General features: G+C 37.7%; 1 protein-coding gene across 1 annotated transcript; it reads right to left on the reverse strand.

Moving 5' to 3' along the window:
• Window positions 1–1,603: 1,603 nt before the first annotated feature.
• LOC140155032 (vacuolar protein sorting-associated protein 29) lies at window positions 1,604–18,192 on the reverse strand. The gene is made up of 4 exons (XM_072177708.1): window positions 18,118–18,192; window positions 7,189–7,380; window positions 5,889–6,127; window positions 1,604–4,781 (listed from the first exon to the last, which is right to left on the reverse strand). Exons 1-4 carry the CDS (start codon window positions 18,118–18,120, stop codon window positions 4,667–4,669), a joined length of 549 nt encoding a protein of 182 aa, XP_072033809.1. The 5' UTR covers window positions 18,121–18,192; the 3' UTR covers window positions 1,604–4,666.
• Between the last annotated feature and the right edge of the window lie 38 nt (window positions 18,193–18,230).

The raw sequence follows: 18,230 nt of genomic DNA on the forward strand, positions 1-18,230 counted from the left end.
TGTTTTTAAAGGGATAGACATGCAAAAAAATGCACACAATATGCATAGCAGATCTGGATTTCGATTTTTCAAAATAATTTTATAATAAAAATATTTTATTCCTGTTTGAAGGAATAGTTAGGTCATGGATAAATATTTAATTTTTTTTAAAACATGAAATAAAAAGGTTTGGATCGGTCGGCTTACGCCAGTCAATTTTTTTTATGCCTAAAGCAGTGTTCTTTAAAAATTCAAATCAAACAAAAACTACTTTCATTGTTTGTAAGTTGCAGGACTCTTAGGCAATTATATGCCAACACTGAAATGGTAAAATCCATGAAGAAGTAACACATGCTGCAGGTATCATCATAATTGTGCAGACTTGTTGCAAACTTTGTATTTTCGTTACCAATTATTTTATACTATCATGATCAAATGATTATGTTCTATACAATAATAATACAGTTTCAAGTATAATTATGGACTCTTTGCAGCATGCACCATATTTTGTGTTTTTGTTTCATCAACAGGAAACTTTGCTGCTCTTTTGTTTACATGATAGAATATGCACAGTATTGGCGATATGTTTGCACATTGAGCTACAAATTGTTCAAATAAATAATTACAGTACTTCTCTTGATTCTCCACATAAAATATGATCTAAATAAATTACAGTACTTCTTGAATTTGTGTTGTGTGATTGAGATTAATTTGATTGACTAATAAGATCAATGCTTCGTAAAACTTTCTTAACCATTAAAAATAAATTTCAAGCAGGGTTGTCTCATGTTTCAAGAATTAGGAGAAATACCTTATTAATCCAATGCAACATTTCTAGATACTTTTCTTTATACTGATGATATGCTTGAGTTTTGGGTGTCCTTTGACTTGGAATAGTTTATCTGCAATTCCTTCCCCAATGAAAGCACCAGATGACTCAACCTTCCTTTTACACGCTACTAACCAATCACAGGCTGTGGGAGTTGATCGTCAGACACAAACTAGTCTTTTTAATTCAGTCTCTGATTACATAGTCTGCTTCAAAATGTTTGTTCCCCATCGGCTTTTGGTTTCCAAATGCTATTCTCTTCCAAATGCACCATTTGATTGCATTTTCTTCGGAGCACTGTCTTGTACAATGTAGTAAGCGGCAGTGGCGAAGATTTCTTTTTGACATGGGGGGATGGGGTTGGAAAAAAATTCTTGAAGTATAGTAAATCCGGCACCTTTTGGCGACAAAATATGTTTATGGTACAAATGCGCTATTTTGAAGCTAAACTGATGAAATATGGTGCAAAAAAGGAATAAATACGTGCGAAAATGTGCACTTTTGTGGCTAAAATGGGCAAATATGAGGTTAATTTTGTCAGAAACCCATATTCAGGTGTCAACATTGGGGGGGGGGGGATGATTGTATGGACCACCCCCTGGCAAAATATTGGGGGGATTTAACGCCTATGGTAAGCGGCTCCTGTACAACACACAGTTGATTATTTTGAGAATGGTGCATCATACACAGAATAAAGCACAGCTCATTGGTGGCATACTTTAGGTTCACCGCAACCTTTTCTTCTAAACTGACTACAGTGGACAGAAAAAATGAAGATAACTAACCATATTCACATACTATTCATGATTTATATTTATTGATATAACATTAGTATACACATATATTAATATAAAGAGCACGGGCTCAATCCCTTCAAATTACAATACAAGTTTCTGTTCATTACAGTGAAACTGGACAACTGACCATTTTCGCAATTCATGAGATTCTTTGCAAACAAACTAAAACCACTATGTGCATGCTCAATAGTCAATCATGCACACATGTGGTATAGTTCAGGTTTCTTTTTGAATTACCAAAATGGTCTTATTTACCGTTTCAAACAATTTTAAGTCTACCAAATGAGTGTCCCCTCTCATATTTAAACATTATTAGTTAGCTATACTATAATGTGTTCACATACTAATTCTGTCATGCAGGGCTCGATTTAGAGGGATTTAACAAGCACAAATGCATGTAACTTACGCTCTGTGCCTGTAGAAGTTTGCCTGTGCATGCAAAATGTTGTGTTATTCAGCCCATTTTGAGTAAAATAATTGTTGTACATGTAAATTTTGTTTCTAAATCGATCCCTGCTGTCGTGTCCCTGCTATGAAGATATTACATGTTGTGAAAACATTTCTGTTAAAAGAACAATTCAAAGTTAGTCTAATCATAACAAAATTTTCAACTTGATTGAGCAGTGCCTTAAAAAAATTAAATATTGGTCCCCAACAATAGGGCAGATTATAAATACCATTACTACGCTAGCAATTTAGCTATTGAATAGTGCACCCAAGGGTCAATTTGGTAGGTTTCATCTACAAAACAATGTAGAAGAGTGTATGTAACAGATCAGCTTACAAATGATGACTTTTGGCATATGTGTTAGATAGAAGTAGGCAACAAAATGGGTTTATCCTTTGCATACCCCTACAGTCTCGACTTTGTACAAAAATCTTCTATTGAGAGATTATACAGCTTTATTCTGTAAGCTGCTTCCTCAATGGAGTCTTTACACTAGTCTAAGTCATGAACAGGGACAGGCGATTTGCGCGGAATTTTTTTCCACGCAATTCCGCGCAATTTGCTATTTTTTTCCGCGCAAATCGCCTGTCCCTGGTCATGAATATCTTACACAAAGGATACTCCATGAAATAGGTGCGTATGTTGGGAAAGGGGTATATGCTTACATTAAGGATGAATGACATTGTATCATAATTGAGGTAAACAACAATGGAAGGATGAGTTGGACATGGTATCTAATATAAACTAATTTGCACTTCCAAAACTAATAAAAGCATATAACTAATAATACACTCTTCATGTGTCATCTCAATGGATGCATGGACTATATATGTCAATGACCAATTGGAGACATCACTTGGCTTGTCTGGTCTACACTTACTGCTGAGGTCATTCTTGAAAGACTATCCTAATTCTCTTCAATCACAGTTTGGTCTCAAATTCTGCATACATGTATGCCATTTCTCTAGAACACGACTGTATACCTTTATGCCAATAAACACTTTGATATTGTGACATTAATGAAGGAGTAAGCACTGAGCTATAAATTCATGCCTACACACAAAGTACACCACCACTATGCATCTCTGTCTTTCTCAGGGTATAATTTCAAATACCAGCTACTATAAACCAGCTTATGCTCTGATGATGGGTCATTTGTTGCACATCACCATTGCAAAAATTGGTGAGAAGAAGTGATTGCAGCACACTGATCAATTCAGACCAACTTACTGATGTTAAGGTACTGTAATTAAATCTGCATTAAATTGAAAATAATATTGCAAATTGTGCACTTCTACTACGATAATGCAACTTGCATATCTACCCCAAGTTTGCGAGTGATTTTGGACAAGAATGGTCCTTACAGGGTGTATCAAAATCGAAAATGATTGGAACTCATCAGTTTTGGTGTTTATTGACAAGTCTGATTCTTCCATTATGCAACAATGGATCCTCTAACTAATAAATTGATCATCTTTTATAACATTCATCTATAAATTAGATAGCTTCTATGTTGTATTTTTATGTGACAGTCTTGTCCATAATCACTGGAAACTGATGGACAGTGGACACCAATCATTTTGATACACCCTGTATATCACCCCCTGCAAGCAATCAAATCCTTGGTATTTGACTAGAAATATGCAAAATATATTATTATAAGAAGAGGTGAGAAAGGAATGGAACACATCTAATACAATTCACTTTCCACATAAAGCTTACAGTTACATACACAATTTGATATGTACAGAAAATAATAAAATGACAAAAATCACTACTAACTCCTATACATTATTTCATAGGCTGTATGGCCATGATATTAAAAGAAGATACTTGCATGTACATACCTTTGATGATTTTTAGCCCATACCACATAGATAATTTTCAATTATTATTAAAACAAATTGGTACTTTTATATTGAGTTCAAAATCAGCTGGGACTAAGGACAAAATCACATCTGTACATTTTGGGCTCCAATTTCACTTTTGCATATTGCGATATTTGCCATAGATAATTGCGAGAGAAATGCAAAAGTTCTTAAAATACATTATCACATACTCCTATCAACAGGTGAAATTTGGCATTAAATGCTACATAGTTGAATGCATAACTTCCCAGCTTGTTGACATGGTCAAATACCAGTCAAGCTGCATTCATTTTTAAATTGCCTTTCTGACTGGAAATTGTGATCAATGTTTTTCATATTTAAATGTTGATACTGTAGCCCAGCTTAATTCCAAGTTCATTTTACAAATTCCCAATCCACTATGGAGAAGCTTCATTTTTCAAATCTAGAATTTCAATGATCTTTCCACCATTTTCAAAATACAAAAGAATTATTTTGTGGATATTCAATTTCATAAGTCTAGCCTCAGAGCAAAATTTGTAAAATAAAAACACATCAAGAATTTCATCTGTCTTCCAGTAATTTTAGTTCTGTTTGCTATTTGAAATTTGTACATTTGTCCTAGCCCTACTTTTAGCAATCTTGATGTACACATATACCTACAATTCATAACAGTTCACATGTTTTGCAATATTCTTCTCATTAACATGTGTCTGTTTTGATAAGTTCATACAGGAGTTTGCAGTGAGTAATTCATGAGTAGATTTCAGTTTTTCTTGTATTCTATCCTTTCCACTTTGACGTCATCTCCCATGAGTTGATAGACATATGTAACTACTGTAGATGCTTGAATATCCATTAGAACAAATGATGGACTAATACTGAAAAGAAAACAGAAAAGCAATTATTTTAGTAATACAATTACAATAGAATAAAATGTTTTAGTTCTACTATTGCATGACAGGCCAGAATCAAGGATGCAGCAAACAGCATTTTAACCAGGGGTCATAGAGGGGAGAAACAGAGAGTTTTGGTTCACTTGAATAATCAGAACAATGACTCAGGTTTAGCTTGATGCCTGTATTATATTGGCAATCAATAGTAAATCAGTGCAGAGGGGAATGCGACAGGTCCTCTCTGACATTACAAAGTCGACCAGCTCGTGCATGCACCCCCCCTCTCTGAACTGGAATCAGTTGTAGCAATGAAGAGACGAATTGTCATTGCAATCAAGTTGCCTTAGATTCTACTGGTAATGAATGAAATGACATATAATTGGCTAGTCGCTTTTAAAAGCAAATGCTGCACTATAGCCAAAATAACAATTTCTCGATCATGAGAGGATGTACCTTCTGCGTCAGCATACTTTTCATAGAATAACATGATCGCGCGACCTGCATGACCGAACCTTGACCTTGCCTAGCAACGACCGTGTGATTGGTCAATTCTCAAAAGCTGTGTTTGTGCCGTAAGCGCCGGTAATTGCGTAGTACGCGCGGCGCAAATAACTGTGCGTACCCCAGTTGGCTCTCATGATCGAGAATTTAATATTTTGGCTATAGTAGCTACTGCTTTAACTGACAGACTTTCTTACAAATTTCACCAGTCGTACAGTTTGTTTATTGCAAGAATTGTACATGATACATGTTCCTGTGTACCCATTGTCTATTACAAGATCTAACCTTCATTTTTAACATACTATCCATTTCAGAGCAATGTTAGCAAAACTATAGTGTGTCTTGTCTTAAGTTGAGAGTAATAGCATGTTGGATTTCACAGTGGCAGATTCAAATTGTGTGCGCTAACCTACGCCCACAAGGAAATACGATTTGTCCGTACGCACAATCGCGTAAACACACAGATTCGAATCTGCCTCTGCAAAATCCAACATGGGCATTACTATAAACTTGAGACAAGACATACTATAGCTTGACTGAACAGGTTTGTAAACGCTTCGAAACTATCTATTATACAGTCTATTAACTCACTTTGTATCTAGTGGACTATATGCTCCAGTCGCTGAGCCAGGATTAATGTAGAATTTACTCTCATGCTCAAATGCTTCAAATTTGTGTGTCTGTCCCGAAATCAGAATATCGACATCCAGTTGGCGCTGCACAAGGGCAAGACTCTCAACATCACCCCATGGTACAATCTGATGGCCGTGACAGATACCAATACGGAACTGACCTACAGTTACTACTTTTTGTTCAGGATACGAGACATTCTGTGTAGAAAAGTAAAACAGGTTGTCAATATTGTTACAATTATTATATTATCATTGTACATGGTAATCCTTTTGAAAACAGTGAAACAAAAAGGACAGATAAACTTTAAAGACACCATTATTTGTAGGCCGAAATTTGTTCACATGGTGAAGCAGAAAACCTGGTTTCTGAAAACTTGACCTGAGACATGATAAACTATTCTACCAAGTCGAAACTATGATCATTATGTATGTCTTTTCTCCCTCCATCAGTTCCAAGCACAGGGAATAATAAAAAATAAAAAATAAATCGAAACTATGATTGGTACCCATCAACTTTGTCATCTAATGAAAGGTATGCTTCTTCCACATTCAATACTAGATCCACTTGAAATGACTACAATTTATAGTTTTATGACCTTTTATATTTAAATCTATAAATTAGAGTAATGTTACGCTGCACTTTGATGTGGCAGTCTTGGCAATGCTCACTGGATATTGATGGGTACCAATCATTTTGATACACCCTATAGTACTATTTTTCTGAGGTACGGTAGGTCTTTATCATTGTCTAATTTATATCTCTCAGCTATGCACCCAACTTCTCCCATTTTTGGTTACTGTCCAAACTCCAACCACATCTGTTAAGGTTATTTTCCCTGGGGTTCTGACCTTACCATCTGTTGAGGTTACTTTCCCTGGGACTCTGATCTTACTCACTATATACTACCATTGTGACAAAAACATGGTCGATTTCTAAGTCTCATTTCTAGCCAAGCTTGTGGTTACTGGAAAATTGGAATTATAGTTATACAGTTTTAAAGTTTGTTCGGCATATATAAGGCGGAAAAAATAAAGACTCATTACACCGTGTATTGATATAGAATGGCATGCACGCAGTTGGGCGCAATGTTTACACTAGTTGTGCGTTGCGCAATGCGTGACTGATGCACCCTTATGTGAATTTACGCGAGCGTGCGTTGGGACTTTATTGACGCGCGCAGTAACAAAAGCCAAATAATTTCTGCCTTATATAAACCGAACAAACTTTAGTATATATTTTCAGTAATACACATACATACCTCATCAAAATCTCCTCTGACAACATGTACATCACTTGCAAGTGTCTTAAGATAATCATAGGACTCCTTGGTACACAGATTACCTGTGCAGAGAATGTGCTGAATCTTGCCTGGAACCAGCAGTTTTTTGAATTTGGCTGGTAGACCGCTTTTGCGGTGTGGAATGTGAAGATCACCTAATACTAACACCAACTGTTATACAAAAGAACAAACAAAAATGAAATAATGTCCATAGTTAGTATCATTTTAGTAACATTTTTATAACTTTTTGACAATACTTTTTTTAGCTGTTGATTAGAGCTGAACTGAAATGACTTTTGTCCACTGATCTGATATAGTGATATTAATTTCATAATATCTGCTGATATCCAATCCGATATTTCTAAAACTATATAAATTAATTTTGTTTAAAAAAAAAATGGATTAGGAGAATCCCTGAACCTAGAACCACTTGTGCTACTATCATCATTCATGGATGATTATGAAAAAAAGAATATTGAAATGTCAGGGGAAAAAATAACCAGAGGCACCAAAGGCAATTGCCTTGAGTACCCCATGCCTTTGCCTTGGTGCCCCTCAGAATGTTTAACTTTGGATGTATGCTTTTGTACGGTACCGGTATGTGATTTTTTTGGTGCCCTTGCAGGCCTCTGAAGAATTTTCTGGCTGCCCTCGCAAATGCCAAAATGAAAGTTTTTCCCTGATATGTAATTTGTATCAAAGTTATAATTTCTGTTTACTTTGGAGCTTTAGGTGGATCCGAGGGGAGTATGACCGAGCATGTTTTCTCTAAAATATTAAGACAAAAAATGTTATCAGTTCTAGTACACTTAATGGAACTAATATTTTTACAAAAAAAAAATTTCCTTGCACAAAAATTATATGAGGATTGCAAATATTGTTGGTGCTTATTTTACAAGCGTTTTTGGGTAGATTTTTGATTTTTAAAAGGGTACTGGTAATGCAAGGTTAAAATTTCAAAGCTGGCATTACATTTTGATTAAAAAATGTGCCAAAGTATTCCTCTTGTCCCAAGAATTACATTGTAGGTGAGCATTGTTTCTTGTCACATGATCTGAATTAACCAATCATTGCATACCATTACCAATGGACTTATCATTCTGTTATTTAGTGTTAATTATTTACCTTTCTTGATCACAATAATATTCAAGAATTATCAACATGAATGGATATGTGTCCTAAAAATGCATTTGGAATACATTAAGGGGGTACTACACCCCTGTGGTAAATTTGTGACTAATTTTGCATTCTTCTCAAAAAATAATAACACACTGGTAACATAAGTTATGTATATTATTGGGGCAAGGGATCCAATTACTACACTGAAATTTCAGTAACTCAAGACAAGCGGTTCAGTATATATGATAGGAAATGAGGTACATCCTAGCGGTACCTTATTTCTTATCATAAATAACGAACCGCTTGTCTTGGGTCACTGAAATTCCAGTGTAGTAATTGGATTCCTTGCCCCTATAATACATAACTTTTGTTACCAGTGTGTTATTATTTTGAGAAAAATGCAAAAATAGACACAAATTTATCGAGGGGTGTAGTACCCCTATAAAGTGCATTCTTCTCAAAAATTATAGCACATTGGTGACAAGTAAGATAAGCAACTCAAAGCAAGTAGTTATTGATTTATTGATTAAATATTGGTTTTCCTCATTTTTGACTGTAACTCCACAACTGTTGTCTGTGCTGAAATAAAATTTCCAGTGCAGTAGTTGTAGATCCTTGCCCTATAATATACATATCTTACTTGTCCCCAATGCGCTATAATTTTTGAGAAAAATGCAAAAATAGGCACAAAATTTGGCAGGGGTGTAGTACCCCCTTAAAGTATTGTCTGCAATCATGATTGCTATGATTAGGAGCTGTGCAATATATATAAATACCTACAGGGGGTGTAAAGTCTTATTCAGATTTCATTTGACAGCTTAACCATCGCGTATACGCGCGCGACGTCAAGCGTGTGCATTGGACCTTGTGCAAATAATACGCGCTGGACGGCTAGCAGTACGCTTAATTTGTAAAAGGGAATCTGAATAAGACTTTAGAAGGCAAATTTCATATTTTTCTCAATACCCCAGTAAAATTTTAATCTTGAGATTTGTTTCGTTTACATGGTGTGAACAAAAATGGGGTGAACAAAAAAGATCCTGAATTACCAACCCTAATTTTCTTTTTATGTTACGCCAATCAAACAAATCTTTTTTAGGCCCAAGTTAGAATTAACAGAACATACAAAATTTGGACCCAGCCCCTTCAAAATGTACCACATGAATATGTGTCAAAATCTCTTACCCTTCTTCGTCCTGCTAGCAATTGCTTGCTCTGCTCTTTCTCCCAACAGATAATTATTGCACAGCCCATAGTATAGCCCCCCTGAATGAAAGTGATGACCAATCATGGCATGCATCCAGAGATGTAAATTGTAAGTACGGTAGCTAAGAAAGGTCTTTGGTTTCAGAAATTATAGTGTAGTAAATAGCAATGTGCACCCATGTCCCCCATGACCACCATGCCCATTCACTGATCTGCTAAGTGATGGCAGCATTTTGTAAACAGTAGTACCACCAGCACGTACATGAGAATGGATTGATCAAACTGTTAGCATTCTTTACCTCTCTACTACATGGACACGGTATAAGCTGTGAGCTGTTTACAAAATGTGTAATGCTGGTTTCATACTTCCATGCCGCTTGCCGCTCATGAGCAATGTAAATTGAATGTTCAGCCAAACGGACATATTTTCATGACTTTTTAAAAAAATTTCCATCGCGTTGTGAGAAAACGTTTGCTTGCTCAGTCCATCGTGTTTGAACGCACGCGAACACTGGCGTAGATCACTTAGGTATGCTAGGTGAATTCAAATTTGCCATCCAACTGCATCATTTTATGTATCAAATTAAAACCCTTGAGTAAACAAAGTCAAAACTGAAAACCTTTTTTTCATAGCACTTTCCGTAGCAAAGTTACATCTTGTCAAAGATTGACTTTCATCAAAAAGATTCAGCAAGCAAAATTCCCCAAAACGGCATTTCAGGGGTGTTTCTAGATCTTAAGTCTCATTATGATAGCAGCTTTTTTTAATGGAACTGCTATCAAAATCCCTCTAAAATTCCATGTGCGATTGTCTTATCACCATAAAAAATCATATATTTGGGTCAAGTGAAGTATATAAAACATATTTATGTAGGTTTCCTTCTTCGGCCAGTTGTTTTAAATTTCTATGTAAATATGCATTGTCGGCGAATTTGGCTGACTAGCAAATGTGTTTAGGTTTGCCTGGCATACCTACATCACTCACGCTTTGCGTAAATAGCTCGCGAGCATATGTGCGTATATCCTACTCACAAGCGTCTATCGGTTCAGGCGCAACTTTTTTCATAGCACTTTCCGTAGCAAAGTTACATCTTGTCAAAGATTGACTTTCATCAAACAATGTCAAAAAGATTCAGCTAGCAAAATTCCCCAAAACGGCATTTCGGGGGTGTTTCTAGATCTTAGTCTTGTTATGATAGCAGGCCCATTCCATGTCAACTCCAGGGATGTGCACCGCAGCACCTCTTCAATTTTTTTATTTTTCTGTGTGGTGGTAGATATTGATGAAAGTAAAATCCTGAAAATTTGAGCTTCATACTCTATTTAGTTTTCCCGTGGCATCAATTTGACAATTAGGGAGGTCAGCGTAAAAAATGTGTCGCAATGCGAAAGACGACGTTTGGAGGTCCATAAATGTATAAAGGGAACCCTTTAAAACTTTGAAAAGTATGGATCCTGGGGGACTTTTTGGTGTAGAATTCAAATCTGCTATCAGAAAACTTGTAACTCCTTTACTTTAAAAGATATAGGGCCCTCAAAATGCAACCGTCCAACCAGGACCAACTTTGGGGGGGGGGGGGGTCAGAACTCCAAAAGTAAAAATAATTTTAGAGTCAATTTTTTTGCCAGTCAGAGCCCTTTGGTAGGACATTACTCTTATCTAATATTGAGCATATTAGAATACATTTAGCTGAGATATTACCCATGGAAAACCACTTTTTTACATTTTGACCCCCAAAACCAATGTCAGACAATTTGACGGTTGCAGGTATTTGAGGGCCTTACAACATTTTAAAAAAAGAGTTACAAGTTTTTGATAGCAGATTTGAATTCTTGATTTTGCATGTACCCCATGATACATATTTCAAAGTTTTAAAGGTCTTGATTATACATTTATGGACATCCAAACATAGGTTTGCCTAAGTACACATTTTTTACGCTGACCCCTAAATTTCAAATTGATGCATGGAAAATTTAATAAATGGAGTATGAAGCTCAAATTTTCAGGATTTTACTTTCTCATCAATATCTACCACCATACAGAAAAAGAAAAAAATTGAAGAGGTGCTGCGGTGCACATCCCTGGAGTTGACATGGAATGGGCCAGCAGCTTTTTTTAATGGAACTGCTATCAAAATCCCTCTAAAATTCCATGTGCGAGTGACTTATCACCATAAAAAATCATATATTTGGGTCAAGTGAAGTATAGAAAACATATGTAGGTTTCTTTCTTCGGCCAGTTGTTTTAAATTTCTATGTAAAAATGCATTGACATTGTCGGCGAATTTGGTTGACTAGCAAATGTGTTTGCCTGGCATACCTACATTGTTTATGCCCGACTATAAAAAATAAAATCAATCACGCATCCTGTTATTTAGTGCGTATCATGAATGGCTGATACGTTATGCTGCTTGTGCTTGCTGCAGCTGCAGTGACATGCAAGTATGACAGGGGCCGTGATGTGTATTCTGAATTCATGCAGTCATCCCCATCATGACAGTCATGACAGTGGCAGTACTATCTATCTTTACTACTACAATAATAAGCGGGCTGTATCTGTCTATCTATCTGTCTGTCCGGCTATGCGTTTCGCCGCGCTTCGACGCATCGCGCTGAAATTTCGCATATAGATATGTATCGGGAAAAGCATGTTGGCCATGTGGTTTTGAAGGTCATCGGAGGTCAAGGTCAAAGGTCAAAATTTCAAACTTTGTCCAATCGGGCCCAAACTTGGTGGGTGGAATCCTTGACAGGAGGGAATATAATCTGCGAAATAAAATCGAGGTCAACCGAGGTCAAAGGTCATTACGGAGGGGTCAAATTACAAACTTTGTCCGATCGGGCTCAGACTTGGTGGGTGAAACCTTCGTATGAGGGGAGCATGAAAAACATTATATGGAGGTCATCCGAGGTCAAAGGTCAAAGGTCATGGATTTCAAACTTTGTCCTATCGGGTTCAAAGCGTGGTGGGTGCAATCCTTGATAGGAGGGAATATGTCATAAAACAAAATTGAGGTCAACCGCGGTCATAGGTCATGTAGGGGCTAAATTTAAACTTTGCTCTATTGGGCTTAAACTTGATAGGTCAAAGGTCATCTGGGGTCAAACAGTATCGCTATCATGCCTGTGCACTCACAGCATCTGGGCTCTCACAGCCGCAGGTGCACTAGTCTATCTACTATACTAAAATAACCAGCGAAGTCTGTGTGTGTGGTTGTCTGTGTGTCTGTGTGTCCGGCTATGCGTTTACCGTGCTGGGACGCATCGATCCGATATTCGGTTATGGATAGGTGGCGAGAAAAGCATGTTGACGGGTGGTTTTGAAGGTCATCGGAGGTCAAGGTCAAAGGTCAAAATTTCAAACTTTGTCCAATCGGGCCCAAACTTGGTAGGTGGAATCCTTGATACGAGAGGAATGTAAGCCCGAAATAAAATCGCGGTCAGCCGAGGTCAAAGGTCACTACGGAGGGGTCAAATTTCATACTTTGTCCGAACGGGCTCAAACTTGGTGGGTGGAATCCTTGATGCGAGGGGAATATATGCCCGAAATAAAATCGAGGTCAACCAAGGTCAAAGGTCATTACGGAGGGTTCAAATTTCAAACTTTGTCCGATCGGGCTCAAACTTGGTGGGTGGCATCCTTGATATGAGGGGAACACATAAAAAATATAATCGAGGTCATCCGAGGTCAAAGGTCATCCAGGGGCTACATTTTAATATCACGGGAGCATGAACAAAATCAAACCGAGGTCACTCGAGGGCGAAGGTCAAATGGGGTCAGTAGGCCTATGCCCAATTGGCCTTAAAAGTAGTAAAAAGAATGGCGGGAACATGTCAAAAGTCAAAAGAAGTCATCAGGGGTCAAATAGCATCGCTATCAGTAACTCTCACAGCAACGGGTGAACTAGTCTATACTATAATAATCATAAGCGTTATCTGTCTGTCTGTCTGTCCGGCTATGCGTTTCGCCGCGCTTCGACGCATCGTTCCGATATTTAGGACATAGATGGGTACCGGGCATGCGCTGTTTACGGGTAGATTTGAAGGTCATCGGAGGTCAAGGTCAAAGGTCAAAATTTCAAACTTTGTCCGATCGGGCCCAAACTTGGTGGGTGGGATCCTTTATAGGAGGGGAATAAATGCGCGAAATAAAATCGAGGTCAACCGAGGTCAAAGGTCATTACGGAAGGGTCAAATTCAAACTTTGTCCGATCGGGCTCAAACTTGGTGGGGGCGAAACCCGTATTAGGGGAGCATGAAAAACATTATATGGAGGTCATCCGAGGTCAAAGGTCAAATTTCATTGATTTCAAACTTTGTCCTATCAGGCTCAAACTTTGTGGGTGGAATCTAGAACTAGCCCCGTTCCACAAACCGCGACGCCTCTCGAATAGCGACCGAAGGGAGCACCGAGCGTAGATGCAAATTATTCTGAAATTTCAATTTTTCCTGCAGCAATTCACTGCAATGAATGTTAAAGCAATCGCCATCAGCAAGTACATCAAACTAAATATTTTGTAACATACCAAGTCAAAGGCAATCTGTAATATACTGCAAATGCCCATTGGCTGATTTAAACTATCAGCTACTATCCTACAGTTGGAAAATCATCATTACAGGTATCAGAGTACAGCACAGAAGCCAGTGCTAGGTGGAATCCTTGATACGAGGGGAATTTATGCGCAAAACAAAATTGAGGTCAACCGAGGTCAAAGGTCATGTAGGGGCCAAATTTCAACTTTGCCCTATTGGACTTAAACTTGATAGGTGGAATCCTTCGTATGAGGGGAGCATGACAAAAATTACATCAAGGTCATCCGAGGTCAAAGGTCATCTGGGGTCAAACAGTATCGCTATCATGCCAGTGCTCTCACAGCATCAGGGCTCTCACAGCTGCAGGTGCACTAGTACTAATAAAATAATAAGCGGTCTCTATCTGTCTATCTATCTGTCTGTCTGTCCGGCTATGCGTTTACGCCGCGCTTGACGCATCGTGCTGAAATTTTGGATATAGATAGGTATTGGGAAAAGCATGTTCATATATATCTGAACTTATTTCGGAGTATAAACCCAATCGCTCTTTGCGCTCATCTTCACAACATCTTCTTCGTCACCCGAACTCTGTAAATACCATTTACTATGGTAATCGGTCATTTTCTGCAGCTGCACCTAAGATCTGGAACAATTTACCATCTGAAACTCGCGACTCAACATCTCTGGCCAAGTTTAAAACATCTCTCAAGACTTATTATTTTAAATCGATGATTGTGTAATGCTATTTCGTCATGTTTTATAGCTTGCTCTCTGATTTTGCATACTGCATTGGATGTCCTGCCGCCTTGTGCGTGTTTTGCCTTTGTTCTTTTCTAGTGTTTCCCCGTGCAGTATTCATCTTCAGCATGTTCAGTTTGTTTCTGAGTGTTCACTATGTTTTTGCACTTGTTGACTCTTGTCTTCATGCGCCCTTTTGCCTTGTGCATTTCCACGTGCATTTTGCTTAGTGTACACTTAGTGCATTATATTTTGTATTTTTCGCTTTGATTGTATGTTTGATTGCTATTGTTATGACTGTATTATGATGTTATATAGGCTATATTTAGTTCTTCACGCTTTATTCTGTAGTGTATTTAACATGTTTAAGATGTATCTCATTTTCAACGACTTCACTCTGCCTATTACATTTTGTTATGTTTCTGTTCCATGCTTGCTCTAATGCCTTGTGCAATATGCTCTGTGCTGTCATGGTTGTTTTGTTGTAAGTTTGATGCCCATTCTGACGTAAGTTTTATACTTTGATATTAGTTTTGTGTGCTATGCGACCCATGGTTTTGTATTTCACTTTGTATATTGCATATCTTAGTCTCATCTTGATATTTGCTCTCGAGCTCCTTGTGCAATTGTGCATGTGCAATATGCTTTGTGTATTTACTTTGTTGTTTTATAATATGATACTTTATACTAATTAATACATGTTATATCTTGTTCATACAAAATGTTAAGTCATACCATGCATTTTCACAAACTTCACCTTGTTTATTGCATTTGTTTTTGTTTCTCGTCTTTGCTCTCGTGTGCCTTGTGCAGATTTTCAAGTGCAATATGCCTGGTGTTGCATTAAGTTTTTCGCATTGTTCGTTTGGTAGGCCATATGTCATGTATGTTGCTTTTATTATGTGTTTTATCACATTAGCATCTTTTTTTTTGACTTTTATTCAATATATTGCATTTGTCGGTCTTGTTCTCGATCTCCAATGCTTCATGCATTTCCCTCTTGCAATATATTTTGTTTCAGGTCTTTTATTGGATTGATTTATTGTGTATCTTTTGCTGATTCTGGTATTTTTATATATATATTTGCCTTCTAAAATATTGTTTTTATGTCTTTTAATCCTAAAAATCTTGTACATTTATATCTTTGTTTTATTGCTGTAAAGCGCTTTGTGATCGCTTGATGTATTGCGCTATATAAAAATAAAATATTATTATTATTATTATTATTATGTTGGCCATGTGGTTTTGAAGGTCATCGGAGGTCAAGGTCAAAGGTCAAAATTTCAAACTTTGTCCGATCGGGCCCAAACTTGGTGGGTGGAATCCTTGATAGGAGGGAATATAATGTGCGAGAAATAAAATCAAGGTCAACCGAGGTCAAAGGTCATTACGGAGGGTCAAATTTCAAACTTTGTCCAATCGGGCTCAAAGCGTGGTGGGTCGAAACCCGTATGAGGGGAGCATGAAAAACATTATATGGAGGTCATCCGAGGTCAAAGGTCATGGATTTCAAACTTTGTCCTATCGGGCTCAAAATTGGTGGGTGGAATCCTTGATGCTAGGGGAATATATGTGCAAAATAAAATTGAGGTCAACCAAGGTCAAAGGTCATGTAGGGGCTAAATTTAAACTTTGCCCTATTGGGCTTAAACTTGATAGGTGGAATCCTTTGTAAGAGGGGGGCAGGAAAAAAATTACACCAAGGTCATCTGGCGTCAAACAGAAATGCTATCATGCCAGTGCTCTCACAGCATCAGGGCTCTCACAGCTGCAGGTGCACTAGTACTAATAAAATAATGAGCTCTGTCTGTCTGTCTATCCGGCTATGCGTTTAGCAGCGCTTGACGCATCGTTTGATATTTCGGATATAGATAGGTATCGGGCATTCCACGTTTATGGGGTGGTTTGAAAGGTCATCGGAGGTCAAGGTCAAAGGTCAAATTTTAAACATTGTCCGATCGGGCCCAAATTTGGTGGGTGGAATCCTTGATACAAGGGAAATATAATGCGCGAAATAAAATCGAGGTCAACCGTTGTCAAAGGTCATTACGGAGGGTCAAATTTCAAACTTTGTCGATCGGGCTCAAATTTGGTGGGTGGAATCCTTGATCTGAGGGAATATATGCCCGAAATAAAATTGAGGTCAAGCGAGGTCAAAGGTCATTACGGAGGGGTCAAATTTCAAACTTTGTCTGATCGGGCTCAAACTTGGTGGGTGGAATCCTTGATACGAGGGTATTACATGCCCGAAATAAAATCGAGGTCAACAGAGGTCAAAGGTCATTACGGAGGGGCCAAATTTCAAACTTTGTCCGATCGGGCTCAACTTTGGTGGGTGGAATCCTTGATACGAGGGGAATATATGCCCGAAATAAAATTGAGGTCCATAGGTCAAAGGTCATTACGGAGGGGTCAAATTTCAAACTTTGTCCGATCGGGCTCAAATTTGGTGGGTGGAATCCTTGATATGAGGGGAATATATGTGCGAAACAAAATTGAGGTCAACCGAGGTCAAAGGTCATCTAGGGGCTACATTTAAACTTTGCCCTATTGTGATATAAAATTGGATCGATTGAGCCCATATTTATTGGTCGAGCTATGAGTTTTAAAATATTGGACGAGACGTAGTCGAGTCCAATATTTTACAACTCATAGCGAGACCAATAAATATGGGCGTAAAGCATCCAATTTTATCATTATTATATTTTGGATCCAATATTATCACAACTTGGATCCATCAAAACATAATAATGCTTAAACTTGATGAGAGAGCATAACAAAATGACATCCAGGTCATCCGAGTTCAAAGGACATTTGGGGTCAAAAAGTAGCTCTATCATGCAAATGGTGCCCTTATAGCTACAGGGCTATTACAGCTGCAGGTGCACTATACTAAAATGCAGAAAACCTTAGGCAAGGCGTATTGTAAGGATACATCAGCGTATATACTGCGTTGAGCGCACTTGTCTCTGATTGGCTGCTAAGGCGATATATTGTTGCTGAGTGGAAATTTATGAATGAACTGTGCGCCGTACGCGTTGTTAGCGCCGAATTTGCAACATCACGGTAGTCGCGCTCGTAAAAGGTTTGCTGCATTTTAGTATAGTTAGTATAAAGCTTACCCAGTCATGCAGTGTAATAAATAAGCTTACTGTTTTACAAGAGTATCATTCACCAGAATTACTTCAAATTTTGCAATACGTTACACAATCAATCGTTTTATTCAATATAATGATATGTACTACCAAATCAAAAACATAACACACGAAAATATTGCTTCAAATTTTATCCGGAAGAGAAATAAATACTCACCATGTTTAGGTCATGTGAAGCCTGCGCAATAATGTCAACACAGTTATATTAAACAGGGGATGTGATTGGTCAACTATTGATAATCGACTGAAAATACACCAATCAAATTTAGT

The sequence above is a fragment of the Amphiura filiformis genome, chromosome 6 (assembly GCF_039555335.1).
Source record: "Amphiura filiformis chromosome 6, Afil_fr2py, whole genome shotgun sequence".
Lineage (NCBI taxonomy): Eukaryota > Metazoa > Echinodermata > Ophiuroidea > Amphilepidida > Amphiuridae > Amphiura > Amphiura filiformis.

What these genes read in the sequence shown, in the direction of transcription:
- LOC140155032 (XM_072177708.1), bottom strand. An exon ending in TCAGAGGAGATTTTGATGAG is followed by an intron (nt 6,128 to 7,188) that starts GTATGTATGTGT and finishes TTTTCTACACAG; the next exon opens with AATGTCTCGTATCCTGAACA. An exon ending in TATAGTCCACTAGATACAAA is followed by an intron (nt 4,782 to 5,888) that starts GTGAGTTAATAG and finishes TTTTCTTTTCAG; the next exon opens with TATTAGTCCATCATTTGTTC.